The following is an 18,337-nucleotide window of genomic DNA, read 5'->3' as shown; positions in this document are numbered from 1 at the left end:
AATGTTTGATCTGTTTTTCACATTTTGAAAATATCAGTGGAGATAGATCAATCAAGGCAACAAAGCAACATGTTCATGAAGGCAGTTTCATGTGTTATACATCAGAGAAATATATATTTATATTTATAGTTTTCATATTCTTTCTTTCTTTCTTTCTTTCTTTCTTTCTTTCTTTCTTTCTTTCTTTCTTTCTTTCTTTTTGGCAGTTTTTGGATTGTGGTCGTTTCCAGCATCACTGTTTGTGAGGTTGTGGGCTGAAAAGTTTATAAACCCAGAGGCTTGAATAAAACTATATAAAAATACTTTAGACTAATCCAAACCCTGTCTAATCAGTAATTCATTCTCAACAACTACCAACCAATCAGGCTGATCTGAGCGTTGGGGAATAATGACAGTTAGTGGTTGGTACAAATATAAGAGAAGTCTGAGGAGCTACTGGACCCCAAACAGCTCTCATAAAACAAAAGTAAAGAGTGAGAAAAGTGGTGCAACATCCTGTCCTGCAATCCAGACAAGGACAGCAGAGCTCGTAGATCAGTTTTTTAAGTACATGGCATGTTTCTAATGTTCATAAACAACTACTCTCAGTGTTTTATATAGATCTGTTTTTATTTCAGTACTTTCTACCTTTTGCACTAAAACAATAACTGTGGGGGTCTGATTTAGAACAACAACTAAAAGACAAAAACTGACATTCGGCAAAGTAATTGAAAAGAAAAAATACAATTCATTAAATTGATTAAAAAAGTGATGACAGTGAAATGTTCAGACTCTTCTGGTCTGATGTTTCTGAAGTTATCTTGATGATAAAGTTACTAAGCAAACCTCCTCACTGTGAACTCACTAAAGTGGATAAATCTCTGTGGACTGTCGTCTCTTTCTGACACACCTGACCTGCCCGTCACGTGCTCACCTCTCAGAGGTAAACGTGTGTTTCATGTGATACAGCGTTGGTTTCAGGCTGTTTCTGTTTTACTTAAACTGAATCATCTGCTGATGACGGCAAACAGCTGGGACCCACACATGCGTGTACATACACACACACACACACACACACACACACACACACACACACACACACACACACACACACACACACACACACACACACACACACACACACAGAGAGAAAGAAGGAGCGAGCTGTGGTCCATGTGAGGACTCAGACTGACCCTTAAATGCTGAAACTTCCTGGAAAGCTTTTATTTTCCTGGGATGTGGATTCTCCCTGACCCTGTTTACGGTTGGTGCTCATCCTGGTCTTTAGATCCCAGTCAGAGAGGGTTTAATTCAGCTTTCAGGGACATCCAGGATGAAGTGTGATAACCCCACTCACACCATGCAGAGGTCTGGGACACATTAGAGTGAGTGTTTTAAGAGGTGTCAACGGAAATCTGTCCCCATGCTGTCACCAGCAGAGCATCATTAGAGCAGGACGAGCTGTTTAATCTCAAATCAGCAGGAAAACATTAGTAATGAAAGAGATGGGGTGCTGGTCTGGTTTAGCTAGTAAAACTCCAGCCCCGTCATGAAAAGGCTGAAGGCCTATTCCTAACCCTAATGACCAAAACATCCAATGACCTCAAGGTGCACTACTGAGGACGTATTCTAAAATTTAGTCCTGAAAACAACCCAGCGCTGGACCAAACCATTAATTAATATATTCCTCACCACAAAAGGTTCAACCTAAACAATTTTACTATTTTCCCACATACAATTCAATTTTTACTCCACTTATTCTCCTTTATTATTATTCACTATTTTTGATCCTTTCATATTTTTTTTATATATATCGGTTTTAACCTGAACCTCAAACCCTACCCCCTTCCACTCAACCGGACCCTTAAGTCTAATACCTAATCTTAACCAGTCTTAAACATTTTTTATACATATAACCTCATCCCAGCCCTTATTTCTAACCCTAACCATTTGAACTTCACATCTAAACCGAACCATTCACACCAATTTTATAACCTCACCTCAGACCTTAACCCTAAACCAAACCCTGACACCTCTCACCCAAGCTTAACCATTTTTGAATTTTTATATAACCCTAACCCAGCCCTTGACCCTAAACTTAACCATTTGAACTTGAGGCCTAAACCGAACCATTTACTGCAATTTTATAACCCTACCTCAACCCCTATAAACTCCCTTCCTAAACTGAACCCTAAAGCCTCTACCCTAAGCTTAACCATTTGAACTTCATGGCTAAACCGAACCATTCATTCTAGTGCTATAACCCGACCTAAACCCCAACCATTTAACCCCCTAACAAAGTCTAATTTTTGAAAAATTGCCACTTAAACCCAGAGCAAAAGCCATATCCCACCCCTTGTTGCCCTTCAACCCCCCCCCCCCCCCCCCCCCCCCCCCCCACACACACACACACACACACACACATCTCTCTACACACGCTCCTTCGTCTCCCTCCCTCTCACCCCTGTTCATTTCCAAAGAGGGTCAAGGTCATTGACAAGGAACCATGGATAGACAATACCCACCGGCCCGTGCAAGCCTTTGACATACCTATGCAACCGGCCAGTCGATTGATGAACCAGGGGTTGTCACTGTAAATTTCCCCTAACCTAACCTTGAAATTACTTCGCCCCTTATTCCTTACTCTAACCTTAACCCTCAGTTTCAGGTTCTCCTAAGGCACAGACGATCCAAGTGTGCTCCCCCCTGAGGCTAATCATTCTGCAAACAATAGCAACATAAAAAACTGATGCAATAAATCACTCAGCTGCTCTCCTCATAGTCGTTTTTATGGACTCATGCTTCCCCGAGACACTTAGTCTACCCCGTCTTTACACCAACTTCAATCTGGGTAGATTTCATATCATTTTCTCTTTTATTGGTATATTTCATTTAATTAATTACATACATGAGTTTCTTGAAATGGATTTACTGTTTCTCTCTTGGTATCTTGGCTGATCGGAATCCTATTTATTGTATTTTTTTCTTTTTACTGGGTCTTTTTGTTCTTCTGACTCAGCCTTGGACTAAATCATTAATCTATGTCATCAAGTCTTTAAATGAAAAACATGTGTCCAGGCCCTGATATTGCTTAATGGGGATATCACCCTCACCCTAACTGTTTAAAGAGGGGGCATTGTTTTTTTTTTTCAAGTCTGTTGTGTGTTTTTCTGGTCCCCCCTTGTAGTGTCTCTACATGATTTACAGGAATTCTTAAGTTTCTCTCCCTGGTGATTTAGAAAACCCTTATTTCAGCTTCTGTCTGACACACTTTATTTTAGCTGCTGTCTCTTTAAGGCTCCCTGTTCCCCCTTCCCTCTGATTGGCCAGCTCTCTGGAGGCCTGTCAGGGGCAGCACTATTAGCAGACTTTCCAATGCGACATTAACCAAATGGAGAGATTTTTATGTAATGACCTCATCATTTATTCTTGTTATGGTCAGGTTACAGACATTCAGTGATTTCTTCAACAGTCTGTAAAGGTTTGAAAATCTGCACACGCTCAGTCTGAACATCCAGCATTTATACTTTACATCCCTCTTTAATGTGGGAAAGCAGAATGCTCCCTCTTTAAGCTGAGTCATTTCTTCTCTGGCCTCCCCTTGTATCTGGGGTTGCTTGATGGTTAAGTAAAGGGAGCTCAGTCGTTTATTTTTAAATAGCATCTTGTATCTAAGAATAGCCTTCATGTAGCGACTGATTCAGGTCTTGTGTCAGAATATTTTAACACCTGTGCTGAGAGAAAACATCTGCATACAGCCTACAACTGATTTTACGCAGCAAAGGAAAGGAAGAGGAGGGGGAGGAGGAGGAGGAGGAGGAGTCAGTCCCTGGGGTTTAAACTCTCTACGGAGACAGAGAGAAAGTCAGAGTGAGCCAGAGACAGAGAGGACAGAACATCAACACAGAACCAAGAGAACGGACAGAACAAACAGGACCGAGCTCCTTCTCCTGCAGACGGCTGAGCTGTGAGTGTCATCGTCCAGACTTCCTTTAAACCTTTATCAAACCTGACAGACGTAAACAGAGTCAGTTGTTTTACACAGCTTAATTTATTTAACAACCGTCTCAGATTAAGATAAATAAAACTATTTATATTCTGTTCCACATTTTATAGTCTGCATCATTTTTTCAGAGACATATTTTCTGAGTCTTGTCCTTCTTAAATCTTGACAGTGTTTCTGATTGGAGGACAGGGTGGTGTTTTAAAGCCATATCTATTGCTCTCTGGTGCAAGTGCGCTATCAGAGGAAGACAATATTAAACAAACAGGATGTCAGCATTAAAAGAACAGACTGTTATGTATCAGATAGAGTCTCAAAAAAGAACCCAAAGAGCCGTTTCTGATAAAACAGACCAAATAAACACATTATTTGATTAAAGTCAGTATCTATACACTTATTAATTTACTCTTTCTGTGTTATAAACTGAAATTCTTTCCGTTTTGCCGCTTTAACTCGATGCATATCGAGTGACGGAGTTTAGTTTCTCTGTGGGGTCAGAGGTCAGGCGTCAGGCCGTGTTTGGCTGCTAAATCTTCTCTTTGAACTGAAACGCCTGATTAAAGGTTAGCCGCTAGCTGTTAGCCACATGTCCAGATGTGGTTGCTGCAGCAGCTGGATGCTGATTGGCTGTCGTCACTGAGCTGTAATTAAAGACTCAGATTAGAGGCTGAGAGTGTGTGTGTGGTCCAGTATGTCTATATTTGTGGGGACTTTCCCTTCTTTAAAGAGCGTTTGAAGATCTGAGGATTTAAGTGTGTGTGTGTGTGTGTGTGTGTGTGTGTGTGTGTGTGTGTGTGTGTGTGTGTGTGTGTGTGTGTGTGTGTGTGTGTGTGTGTGTGTGTGTGTGTGTGTGTGTGTGTCAGTATTTATGTCCATGACTCAGGATGTTTTCAGCTGATGTTAAATCATGTCACACGTCATGTTAAACCAAATATTAACCTTAATGTAACGTCAGTGTGATATTTACGGAGGTCCTGAGGGGACATTTTTTAAGATTGAATCTTTTACAACTTTCTTGGAAAACTTTTGAAAATTTCTGGGAAACTTTTACAAGATCAAATTTTATAAGATTTCCCAAATGTTCTTAATTAAAGTGAATACCAAGACGTGAATGTAGGTCGCAGCTGCCTGTTATAGGCCAATATAGTTTTTCAAGCATGGCGGACGTCTCTGACTGATTAAAATCAGGCTTTGGATCGCAGTGTATCCAACAGGATCTGGATCTACAGCGAATATACAGTGTATCACAACTATCTGAGACTCAAGTGTGACCCTGGCTGACTGGAAAACATTCAGTCCTCACTAAAGTTTCCCAACAATCAGACGTGGTTTTCCCAGAAACTTGCTTAAGTGTCATAGGATAAGGGATGGGTACCATTTACATTGAAGCAATACAGTACTGTAGCCTCGGTATCGGTACTCAACAGTAACAAAATTTCTTTTGTGTGTTTATGTGGTAAAAAATATTAATTTAATTATAAAATCTCAAAGTTTTTCAATTTAACATATTTATTCTTTAATATATAACCTTGTGATGCTGTGTTCATGTCCAGCATGGAAAATCACCAACTCTTCCACTCCCTCAGTCACAAAGATGCATCTGGGTACCAAAACATGGTATAGTTTGATTTTATGTGAATGGGTTCTTGGTACGACAGACAGAACTTAGTGGGAACCTTTTCAAGTATCTCATTCAGTACCCATCCCTACTTAGGATGAGCCAAATGTGTCTCTATGATTTTACATTTTTCTTTTTAGAAGTTACTCAGGATCTTGCAAAAACATTCCCTTAACTTTTCCAAAATCTCATAAATGCTTTTTTATTCATTCATTTATTTATTTATTTATTTATTTATTTATTTATTTATTTATTTATTTATTTATTTATTTAACAAATTATTTATTTATTTTGAGTTTTTCAAGATCACACTGACTTTGTAGGATCCTTATTTGTGAATTAAGTTTCAAAAAGTTGTTTTCACAGGATCTCACTGAGGTTGCACCAGGTTTGTACAAAAGTTTCCGAAGATCTTCCAAAACTTTTCCTGTTATTTGGATGAGCTTCAGCCTTCCAGGATCTTTTACGTCATAAGCTCTACTCTGAAATATCTCGGTATTTTGCAAAGGTTTTTGAGATGATGAAGTTTTCCAAAGATCATGTTGAAATTTCGAAAGTTTTTCTTAATGATTTTATGATCTTTCAAAAGTTTAAAATGATTTTGTTATCTTTTCTTTACATTCTCAAAAATAATTTAGATGTTTCCCTGGTTCTTGCAAGTTTCTTCAACATGTTTTCAAAAATTTCACAAATGTAAATTTAGATTTAAATTTCTTTTCTTGGGTGTGCACAAAAGTCAACTTTCCTGCAAAAGTTACTGTGAATGCTCAAAAGTTATTTTGTAGACAGGTTAATAGACACATTTAAAAGCTGCAGTATGACCAGTCTTCAGTCGTGTCACAGTCCACTGATATGACACATCGTTTCCGAATCAGGGCGAACACAACGTCCACCATCGAAGAAGAAAAAGTGGTGCTCTTTTTTCTTTTTTTTTTTTTACAGGTGTTTCTTAAAACTGAAGAAAGACTTCTCAGGATCTTTCAAAGAGTTTTTAAGATGATAAAAAGTTTTCTTAGGACTTTTGGTACAAAAGGTTTTTCAGGATCTAAAACAAGTTTCCCTGCATCATCCAAACATTTAAAAAAAAATTACTGAAGTTTCTGAAAATTTGTCTGAATATTTTGCCTGTTTTTGATACTCAGGGTTTAGAGTTAGCTTCCCAGGCTGATTAAAATGTTTCTGAGGATTTTGCTAAAGTTTCTCACTACCAGCCTTGAGAAAACTCTGTGTCCCTCTGCAGCCAGGTGTGATTCAAAGTTTTCATAGAGGATAAATTCATGGAGGTGAAAATTTAACAACACACATTATAACGTGTTCCTGGGACCAATGTAAAAACAAAATTTCAGAGCAAAAGCAGAGGTAAACAGTTCTTTGTCTCTCAGGTTCTGTCAGAAAAGGGGGAGGACAGAGGGGGGGGGGGACAGAGGGGGAGGACAGAGGGGGAGTATTGAGGGGGAGGACAGAGGGGAGTGTTATGAAAGGAAGGTTACTGCAGTTCAAGTGGACCGTGTTTTTACGGACGACAGTCTGGGAATGTGTTCAGCTGTAGAGAGTCAAAAACAGGAGAGGCAAAAGGCCTTAAATCTGTCTGTCTGTTTGACCTCTGACCTCTGCTGCAGCGCCCTGTATACCCGGGGGAGGACAGTTACTCTGCAGACAGTCCATGTGTTCATGTTTGAGGGATGTTCAGGGTCCAAACAGCCCACGATGTGCTGGTTTTGTGTGTATGAGACAGGAATGACAAACAGACCGGACCGTCCTGAGGGCTGAGTAGCTCAGGAGGTTTGGGTCCTTGGTTTGTAAATCCGAAACACGTTAATTTAAATAAACATGTGTTTAGAGTTCATCTTTCACTGAACACGTTTACACAGCGGTGATTTAGCCTGTGGCCAACTGTTGAAAAACCTTTTCCCAGAATCCTTTAGTTAAACAAACTGTATCTTGTTGACAAACGTGACATTCAGCTGAGAGTGGAGCGCTGTTTTCTTCTGGTCACTGTAAAACACAGTGATTGGTTTGTATGCCAAGTTTCCCTTACGGAAGAAAAATAGCAGCATATTGGAAAATATCATGTCATATATTAGGTAATATATTCCCATTTATGAGATTTAGTTTTTATATTTTTCAATATATTGCAATATATGGAAAATGGCAATCATTTGTATATTTTGCAATATATATCATGAATATATAATATATTGTATATGTGCCCTCAATATATTATTCCATGTATATCATAATATATCAATAATATATCAATACATTTAGAAAAATATATTGGTACATATATTTTTCTTTCGTAAGGGTTCAAGCTTTGAATCCGTCCCAAAGTTTGAGCATCCACTGGTTTTGTGGGCCAACAGTTGAAATCTTTAAGTTTGTGCTCCTCTTTTGGTCTTGTTTTAATATTTTGTGTCAGAAGTGAGAATTTTCAGACAAGAAGTTTGAATGGAGCAAGATATTGAAAACAACGAAGAATTAGCTTAGTGTTAGCCTTAGCTTGGCTTGTTTAGGAAGATGAGTTAGCTTTTTAAAAACCCCTGAAGTTCTGTCACATTTCCTTTTCCTGTGCACTCAATGTCAGTATCTTGACCATGTCTTTGAACATAAATTGGAATCATCTTTGGGCCAACATTTGATGTTGTGAGCCGTGTCTCTGGGGGGTTTCTTGGGTTTAGCAGTGACGTTGCATGTCCCATGATGCTGGCTCAGGTCACTCTCACTCTGTGTCCTGCTCCATCCTCTGTCCCGTCCTCTCTGAGTCAAAGAAGACAGATCCTGAAAAAGGAAGTCCAGCCTGGTCTGGAGGGAACAGTCAACAGTCAGAACAATGCAGCATGTTTAGAAGATTAACCCGTCACACGGGGACAACACAGTGTGGCCCAAACACTGCGTGTCAGCTGACCCAGGATGTTTCTCTGTGTTGTTCTCCTCTGTGTGTTCCAGGTCGACATGTTCTGTCTCAGGATGACTTCCTGTCTGCTGCCCCTCCTCTTCCTCGTCCCTTTGATGTCAAGCACCGCCGCTCAACCTGCCGGATGCAAGATTCGTATCACGGACAGAGGGCTCGACATGTGTAAGAACATGGTCAACATAAAAAGGAATTCAGCGAAAATAAATCAGATAAAACTGTGGTTAAACTTTAATCCTGAATTAATATGTTGTTGGAGTTCGATATCAAGGTTCAAATCCAAGCTGTGACCCAAATATGAAGAATAACAAATTCAAATTGTGACCCAGATTCAAACTTTCATTCTGATAGTTGGAGAATAATTTCAATGTATCAATCCATGTGGATTTAATCTGCTATCTAAATTCATAATCCAGTATCAAAACATCAATATGATTTCAAAATCCAAAAACACAGAAAAGTTGAGTCTAATACTGGGTTTATTGGCGAATGATTCAGCCATGATGCAGTTTTTGTCTGCAAAAACAGTGGTCATAATCCACTGGACTCTAATCCGGAGTAAATTTAATCCAGATGTGAATAATTATTCAGATTCCTGGGATATTGGGGTTCAAAATAGATCCAGATTTAATCCATTTTTTGGTACTGCAGTTCCATTTCTACCACAATTTCGAACAAATGTAGAGAAATCCAAATTTGGATTACAAATTTAATCTAGATTCAAGTTTATTCTTGTCCTAATGATAACCTCTTTTTAATCCAGATGTTTGACTAATACCTTGCGCACCAAAAAATTCTAAGAGTATTGCAAAAATAAATAGTTAATTTTGTTTTTATATGTGTTTCAGATGTAAAAGTTTTACTTTGGGTTATACTGTAATCTAGATTTTTGGTCCAATAGTCAAAATTCAAACTACTCTGCAGTGCAAATTTGAGCTAAAACTTTATTTGATGGTGATGTACTCTTTGGATTTTAATCCAGATTATGAGTATAATCCAGATTAAAAATTCAATTTAGATTTAATGTGTCATTTGATAGGAAAGTAGTTTTTGGATTATAATCCAGATTATCAGGATAATCCAGATTAAAAATACAATTAAGATTTGATGTGTAATTTGATAGTAAAGTCATTTTTCGATTTTAATCTAGATTATTAGTATGATCCAGATTAAGAGTCAAATTAAGATTTAATGTGTATACGTATTTGAGCTGTGATCCTGCGTGTGAACTAGATTAAGAGTATGAATGGTATGTAATTATCATCAGTACTGTTTCTGTAATCCATACACCATCCATCCATTCACACTATGAGTCTGAATTGTAATCCAGATTAAATCACTTTAACTAAGATTAACACTTGATACCAGATTTAAATCTGTGATGTTGTTTTCTGGGTGTGTTTTTAGTGAAGTTTGAGACTCAGAAGTTTGTTGCAGAGGAGCTCAGTAACATCAGTATGCCAGAGATGAAGGGTAAAGAAGGACGCTTCCAGTACACCATCACTGAGTATGAAGACCACCATCGTTATCGAAACACCATGATACTTCCAGTCTGAGTGTTCCCCGCATGTGTGTGAACTCACTCTCTGTTTGTGCTCAGTGTGAAGATCGTGGAGCTGAACCTGACCCACGCGGACCTGCAGTTCGTCCCTAACGTGGGTCTGCTGTTTGATGTCCAGAACTCGTCCATCACCCTCTCTTTCAACAGACGGATCCTCTACTGGTTCTTGTAAGCTGACGTTGGATCTTCTTCAAACTCTAATGCTAACGTTTTTCAGTCTAAAGACGAACAGTTTCTGTGTCCCAGTTACGACACAGGAAACATCAACGCGTCGGCTGAAGGCGTGAACATCAACACAGTCCTGAACCTGATCAGAGACGACGCAGGTCGACTGAAGATCAACAACATCACCTGTGACGCCAACATCGCCAAAATGAGAGCCAAGTTCAGTGGAACGCTCGGGTAAAGACTCTCACTCATGTCACCTGGTTAAATCCATTACTCTTTTGTTGTGATTGGTCCCTGCTGTCATGTGACCTCACCATCAGCCAACCAGGAGCTGTTTTTAATCAAACCTGTCCTTATTTTTTAGGAAGGTTTATGATTTCCTGGCCAACTTTTTGACGTCAGGAATGCGCTTCCTCCTCAATCAGCAGGTGAACCAACTGTCCCCAGAGTCAGCTGTCTTACCCCTCTTTAATCTGTCTGTCTCTCACAATCTGTCCCCCTGTGACCCAGGTCTCTCTCTTATCAGCCTCCCTGATCTGTGTGTTCCTGACTTGTTACAGTCTGTCTGTCTGACTTGTTTCTGTTTGTCTATTTCATTGACCTGTCCACATTTCCAACCTGTCTCTCTCGTCTCATGTGTCTCTGGCTTGTTTCTCTCTCTGACCTGTCTCTCTGTCTCTCTCTGGCACAGATCTGTCCCTCTCTGAATCACGCCGCGCTGGTTCTCGTGAACCAGATGTTGGAGACGATCCCAGTGAGGACAAAGGTCGATGACTTTATCGGGATCGATTACGCTCTGATTGACGATCCAGTTTTGACGTCCAGGAGCCTCGACATGTCCTTCAGGGTCAGTCTCTGATGTTTGAGACACTGACTTGGCCTGAGCTGATCCTAACAGTGTGTGTCGTGTCTTTAGGGGATGTTTTTCGACCTGTTAAGCCCGAATGACACATTGGTGAACAACGCTGTGGATCCGGTCATCAAGGAGTACGACAGGATGGTGTATCTGGCTCTGTCCGAGTATTTCTTTGACAGTGGGATGTTTGCCTACTACAAAGCAGGGGTCTTCCAGATTCACATTGTCAATGAGAAGGTCAGACCCACAGCTGGACCAGACTCAGACCCACCAGTCTGCTGAAGTCTTTCACAAACAACCAAACTCTCACAAAAAAACACACAAAGCAACAAAATATATAGAATATCTCTTGAGCCACCACAGACCTGACAACTAGAACCACAGACCACCACAGATTTTAAACTTTAAGCCCCGTTTCCACAAAGCTGTTTAGTTCAATTTGTCTTGGCAAGGCACGCATTTCATGGAGTTTCCACTGGCAATCCCAAGGCAGATCCCGAAAAAAACGAAATAAGCCCTCCCACTTTTTCTGGACCCTTCCATTGGGGTGCTAGACTGAACCGATCCAATCCTGGAAGGTGGAGCTACAACACTGCAATCTGTTGATTGGTCGAAAGAATCGTCTCTTGTCGTGCAACAGCGGCTGTATCTCTCCTGGCAGCACACAGTCTTCTCTAAAACGAAGCTTGATTGCACTTTGTATCAAAGAGCTACATGCCAATTGTAGTGAGGAGGGGGTCTCCCCGGGTTAGAAGGGTCGAAAACACGACTCAAAACAGCTCGTTGCCGTCACACTGCACGTTTATTGTTTGCAGGAGAGATCAGACATCCTTCATGTGATCCTCTAAGCACACTTTTGTGAGGGTAAAACAAAAAGTCCAACAGCATGTCGATCCCGGGAAAACTCGAAGTGTGTGTGTTACGTTGTTACGTCTATACATCACCATGGTAACCCAAAAGCATTTAAAGACACACTACACAGAGAGGCGATCATTACACAATCACCGGCATGCCAATGCTGCATGTCTTCCACCGTGGCTCTTTGTTTACTGTGTCGTGTTTTTCTTCTTTGTTGGATTTATTAGAGGGGCACACTGTGTTGTGCTGCTGTGGCGTCACGCTATTATGTAACTGATGTGGCTATCAGCATCTGGCTGACACGCCACCATGAGGGGAACTGAGCCAACCCATACCAAACCGTACTGATCTACACTGGACCGCTTGGTGGGAACAGGGCTATAGATTCACCAGGCTACAAATGGCACCCTTCTTACCACTACATCCACCTAAAACCTAAACCAACCCCTGAAGCCACCCAACCTAACACTGACTCTTCAAAGCACCTACAGCTTTGGTCCCTGTGACCAGGTAAAGCGACCCTATCTAACCGTCTCTCCCATCTGTTTCACCCCTCAGATGTCCAAAGACCTGGAGATGCTGCTGAGGACCACCTACTTTGGAGCTTTGATGATGTTGGTGAGCAGACGCTCCATAGAAACTCAGTAAATACTCCGTAGAAAGCTGTGCTAAAGTCTATCAATGTCAAAGGCTGATTTATGTTTGATGTGTCCGGGGGTCCACATGTCTTCGTGCGGACGAATGACATGATGCTTGCACCTGACAAGGTAAATACTTCATGGTGTGTAATTGAGGCCACTCTCAGCAGAGATGAGAAATTGGTTAAAACAACCTTAAAAAATCTTTGGGACAGATATGTCATGTTGTAAACAAAGGAAAACTTCCATGACTCTCATTTAGTGTTCTGGTAGAGGCATATTTGTAATACATCGGCCCCTCGCAGTTTAGGAATGAACACCAGCAGACGCTACGTGGGGCGTCTTGTTCGGATAGTATAACACAGCCAAGTGGAGCTAATGTGTGAAGACCTTGAGCCTGCATTCCCTCCAGTTTCCAGCAGGGGGAGACTCAACCTGTTGCAAAAAGAAATATGGTTGCATGAGAAAATGCGTAGATGTTCAATAGAATTTATTCCCTCAGTTACCATTTTCCAACAGGGGTTTAAAACACAAAATGTCAACTGGAGATTATTTTCTTTAGCAGCAGAGGCAGTTTGTTTCAAACGAGGTACACAGGTACAGCATTTCCAATACAAACTGTGGCACCTCGGAAAAGTGACTTTAAGACTTGGGCTCAGTTTGATGTTGCAGATTTATTGGGAACTGTACACAGGCCATAACCATGGCCAAAAAGTAAACTTAGCTTTCTATGGCTGTGTCAAAACCAAGGTTTACAGGTAAACATACATTTATGGGAAACATAAATATAGATCGAAAATGTATTTATGTCATAAAAATATACTCCTAGGGGTGTATTAATTTTATTTCTTTCATGAGATTTTCTGGCCCTCACAGTTTCTGCCAGACACATCATGGCCCTCAGTCAAATGTTGCAGATAACCCCTGGTTCAAGATCAGATAAGACTTTATTGATCCTCAGGGGGTGAATTATTCTGTTGTAGCATTCAGCAAGTGAAACGTGAAAGAGCAGTGCCGGGAAAAACAGTGCACAGTATGGCACATTAAGCTAACCTAAACAATAAGGTAAGTCAAAATAAAATAAAATAAAGTGGAGTAAACCTGAGCAGACTATACATATTTAACACATTAACAATAGTGTTTCTAAAATTTATAAAAAATGAATAAGTATGAAGAAATTTTATAATCTCAATCTCTATTTTCAGCACAGAGCGTCTTCTTCATTGTTCTGTATGAACTTGAACAAATAAACAGCCATGGATTTGGCACAGACAGCACGAGTAGTTGGCGGTGCTGAAGAAGCCAGCTGTCGTCAATGTTTGAAGAAGTTTTCATTAAAAAATCTGAAAAGACTCCAAAAATCTGAAAGCTGGTATAATTTTAAAAGTGCAGCTTTATGAGTATGAGGGGAAATCATTCCTCTTTACCCGTAGCGCTTGTATTCTCTGAGGTTTTCTCTGTATTTGGGTTTTATAGCCAGATATTTAGCTGACACACCAAAGTGTTATTGGTGTGTCTCTACATTCTCAAAGCAGCTGATTTTTTCTTGTTTATTGTTCATTTTCTTTGCTTTTAAACGTAATACTATTTGTCAATGCCTCTTTATTAGAAAGCAGTTATACTTACAGCAACCAAACTCATCCAAATATAACCTCTCTGACCCAAAGAAAACACGGTAAAAGCCAAAATACTAGCCTGAAGCTACAGCCCACAAACCCACTGGTGAAGTCATGATTTCCACACCCAGATCCAGGCCTGTCAGCACAGATAATTACCTGTTTAGTTTGGCTAAAAATAAAATAAATTACATACTCAATGTTCTCTACAGTCTCATGTTAATGATGAGCTCAAACCAGGAGCCTGAACAAAGAGTGTGTTCTTCCTGAGAGTTCCTGGTATCGGCACAGCTACTTAAAGCTCCTGTGAGGATTTTTTGTCTGGTAATGAATTAGGTTACAATGAAAGCTGTGGCCTCTTTGACCCACAAACACAAACCTGTTCATCAGAATAAACATTAACTACTTCTATATAGCTACATGTGACACCCACAACTTCTGGTGAAGGGGTAGGTGTTGGTCAAAGCGCATGCTACTGACACATCTGACTGTTCTCTGATGAGTAATATAGAATATGATTTTTTATTTGGTTATAAATTCCTATGTTCACAAAAACAGGAAAAGATAAGAAAAGAGAAAAAATGTACCATTTTGACACAGGGGGCGCCAATATCTTCATTAAATAAAAATCTCCCACAGGAGATTTAATATTTATCATATTTAATTTCACTTCAGCTGTGCTAAACTGGCATGTTAGTTATCATGGTTTCTTCCTTGTTTCAATGGTGATTTATAGAGTTAAAGCTCCTGTGAGGAGACTTTGAGTTTGTGTGTTGATTTTGGCTCCCCATGTGGACACTGAATGAAGTCATGTTTCTTCATTGACAATTTAAATAAACTACCTCATCAGGCTCCATTTGAACAGACAAATCATTGAGAATCTTAAATAAATATTAGTCGTGCACTGATGATCTTTGTGTGACACCTACCCTGTGGCAGAAGTTTGAGCCGACAATATGCACAATACAGAAATGTTTGGTCTGGTCCCTGAGGGTTGGAGTTTTTTTTTTTGTTGTTGTTGTAGGTTATTAAGAACACAGGTGTTATTTTTTGTCAGGCACATAACTTTAAAAAAAGAAAAGAAAAAAACTCCTTACAGGAGCTTTAATAATGCATACCACTGAAGTCCAGCTGAGTCCTCTGGTAAAACAGGAAGAAGTGTTTACTGAGTGTGATTATGAAACTTGTTTTGTCCTTATATGTAGACAATTGAATCAGGTTTGGAGCTGCGGTACCCTGAACAGTCATGTCAATGTTGTGTTAATTCATAGTTTTTAGTCATGTGACCAAAGCTGGAGTCTGGAGGTCAAACAGAGCGAAGTAAAGTGACATTATCATTCCTCAATGTATGAATCATTTTTTTAAGCTTTTAAACACATCGTTGTCCACAGAGTTTGGTACTTTTTTCTCAGCATGAAGAGAAAGGAAGCCTGTCTCGCCCACCAGGGGGACGTGTCCAATGATCAATGATGACTTCCTGGTAAAGATCTGTTTAATTAGGCAGTGTTATATGTTGATGTTGAACATCTTTTCTCCCTCTGTGTTCTTGGTAGAACCCGGCTTTGGTTGAGGCTCCGCTGTCTCTGCAGCTCGCTGTCAACTCTAATCCTAAAACCACCATCAAGACATCCGGAGCGACGGTGGTCATGACAGCCATTGTTAACGTGATGGTGCTGCCTCCGGGTCAGCCGCCAGTCCAGCTCAGCAGCATGACCATGGTATATACACACACACACACACACACACACACACACACACACACACACACACACACACACACACACACACACACACACACACACACAAGAACACACATTTCCTGTATGTTCATATTTCACATTCAAATTCATAAAAACTTTATTTGTCCCTAAGGGGCAAACGAAGACACATAGAGCCATAGAGCAGCAAGTTAAGGATTTAAACCAATGAGCAGTTAAGAGGATATTGAGATTGTGAATTTGTCCAATCAGAGGCACAGCTCAGCTCATGTGACTGACGAGCGCCCTATAGCTGTTAGTGTGGAGACTCGGTGCCTGCCTCACTTCCAATATGGCCACGCCAGCTTTAACAAACCATTTCAGAAACGAGTTGTTGAAGCCATTGCACATGGAATTTAGATTAATGTTTGAAATTACTTAAATAAAAAATCCATGAAATTAAACAATAAAAATACAAAATATACAAAAACTGTTAGAATAAAATGATTTATTCATGTTCCTGCCTCTCTGTTCCTCTGCAGGAAGCAAAGTTTAACGCTAAAGTTTCCATGAAGGGAAAACGTCTGGCTGTTCATGCTGACCTGCGCAGGTACAAACATCACATTTATAAAAAGAACTTTTACACAAATCTGAGCTGTTTTGTTTGTTTGAAATGTTAAAAAACAAAGTGTGAATATGCTGTGCTGAGTGTTTACATTAATCACAAACTGTTAATGGGATTATATTTAGTTTCAGACATTCTGACTGACACAGCTTCAATCTTTCAGGTTTAAAATCTACTCCAATCAGTCGGCGCTGGAGTCTCTGGCAGTGAGTGTCCTCATTTTGAGACAGTAACAAGACAGAAAGAGGTTTAACCAGAGCATTCAATAACAGTATAAACCTGTCTGTCTGTCTGTCTGTCTGTCAGCTGATTCCTCTGCAGGCGCCTCTGAAAGCGATGTTGCAGATGTCTGTGGTTCCTTTAATCAACAGTAAGAAGCTGATTCTTTGAGTGTTATTTTAATTTACTGCAGTAAAAAATAAATCTCATTCAGAGCTTTGTTCCTAGATATAGCTGTGCTGTGATGTGTAACTTTACTCTGTTTGTGTGTGTGTTCAGACTACACTAAGAGAGGTGTTCGGATTCCCCTGGCTGATGGGATGGACTTCATTGAGGAGGTGGTTGAATATCACGATGTAAGTCAGTCTGCTGAACTGAACCATTCTGTGTGAGTGAGAGAGAGGTATCTCAGTGCTGCCCCCTGGTGTTGACTGTTGTGTTTATGTCTGCAGGGTTTCATCGTGATTGGTGCAAATCTTCACTTCACCACAGGACTGAGAGATATGATCACAGGGAGCAGCCCGGCAGAGCAGAGCACTGTCTAAAGATGTATTTATATATGTAGAGTATTAACAGTTTATATACAGGGTAAGACTAAACAGCTCTACAGAATTATACATACTGTATGTTACATGTTACTACATGTTGTAAATAAAGTCAGGTGACTGAGACAAAAGAATAAACTAACACTGAGTGTCTGAGGTCTCACTTTGATTATGTCTTTGGTGAAATCTGCTCCACAGTTATTGCTTTTAACATTTTCCCATCCAAGTAAGAGAGACCTCAGCTTACAGCTTTAAAAAACTCAGTAAGAAACAGTGAAACTGAGACTTATCAGAGACAGAAGGTAAGGTGTTTCACAACTAAGACTCAGCAGACAGATGGAGGTACAGTGAAACTGGGCCTCAAACTATACAGTTGGGGATGCAGTGAAACTAAGCTCTGCTAGACGGAGATATAGGACAACTGGGACTTAAACTATATAGATAGAGGTACAGTGAAACTTAGACTCAGCAGAGACATATAGAGACAGTGAAACTAGGACTGAGTAGACAGAGATATAGGACAACTTGGACTCAGACAAAACAGATACAGCGAAACTGAGACCTAGTAGACAGTGAAACTGAGTCAATTGGAACTCAGACAAGACAGGTAAAGATACAGTAAAACTAAGACCTGCTAGACGGATTTATAGGACAACTGTGACTCAAACTATACAGAAGGAGATTCTGTGAAACTGAGACTTAGCAGAGACAGATGGAAATACAGTAAATCTAAGACTTAGAAGGAGATATAAGACAACTGGGACTGAGACAAGACAAAAGGAGATACGGTGAAACTGCGACTTAGCAGACAGACTAGGACTTAGTAGACAGAGATAAAAGACAACTGTGACTTAGAGAAAACAGACAGAGACACGGTGAAACTGAGACTCAGCAGAGACAGATGAAGAGACATTTTTAAACACTGGAGGTTGCCATGTTGCAAATAACGCAGGTTTGTCACTGACTGGTCTGTTCTGAGTTATTTTTGGATGATTAGAGCCGATACAACTCTAAAGACATATTTTTGAGTAAAAATATTAAAG

At 40.1% G+C, this 18,337-nt stretch overlaps 1 protein-coding gene across 1 annotated transcript; it reads left to right on the top strand.

Moving 5' to 3' along the window:
- The first annotated feature begins 3,794 nt into the window (after window positions 1-3,794).
- On the top strand, window positions 3,795-17,605 carry pltp (phospholipid transfer protein). Its single transcript, XM_074669746.1, has 15 exons — window positions 3,795-3,946; window positions 8,547-8,676; window positions 9,919-10,018; window positions 10,112-10,240; window positions 10,319-10,474; window positions 10,605-10,668; window positions 10,932-11,087; window positions 11,157-11,333; window positions 12,513-12,572; window positions 15,762-15,926; window positions 16,448-16,515; window positions 16,694-16,736; window positions 16,837-16,900; window positions 17,029-17,105; window positions 17,202-17,605. Exons 2-15 carry the CDS (start codon window positions 8,553-8,555, stop codon window positions 17,292-17,294), a joined length of 1,476 nt encoding a protein of 491 aa, XP_074525847.1. The 5' UTR covers window positions 3,795-3,946; window positions 8,547-8,552; the 3' UTR covers window positions 17,295-17,605.
- Window positions 17,606-18,337: the final 732 nt, after the last annotated feature.

This window comes from Halichoeres trimaculatus, unplaced genomic scaffold (assembly GCF_033239565.1).
Source record: "Halichoeres trimaculatus isolate MK-OKI-2021-1 unplaced genomic scaffold, fHalTri1.1 fHalTri1_scaffold_1, whole genome shotgun sequence".
In the NCBI taxonomy this organism is placed as follows: Eukaryota; Metazoa; Chordata; class Actinopteri; order Labriformes; family Labridae; genus Halichoeres; species Halichoeres trimaculatus.
The sequence above is the reverse complement of the archived record's forward strand: the minus strand, read 5'-3'. Positions and strand labels throughout refer to the sequence as shown.

What these genes read in the sequence shown, in the direction of transcription:
- pltp (XM_074669746.1), top strand. Translation starts at nt 8,553, where the DNA reads ATGTTCTGTCTCAGGATGACTTCCTGTCTGCTGCCCCTCCTCTTCCTC. An exon ending in CGGATCCTCTACTGGTTCTT is followed by an intron (nt 10,241 to 10,318) that starts GTAAGCTGACGT and finishes TCTGTGTCCCAG; the next exon opens with TTACGACACAGGAAACATCA. An exon ending in GTTCATGCTGACCTGCGCAG is followed by an intron (nt 16,516 to 16,693) that starts GTACAAACATCA and finishes TCAATCTTTCAG; the next exon opens with GTTTAAAATCTACTCCAATC.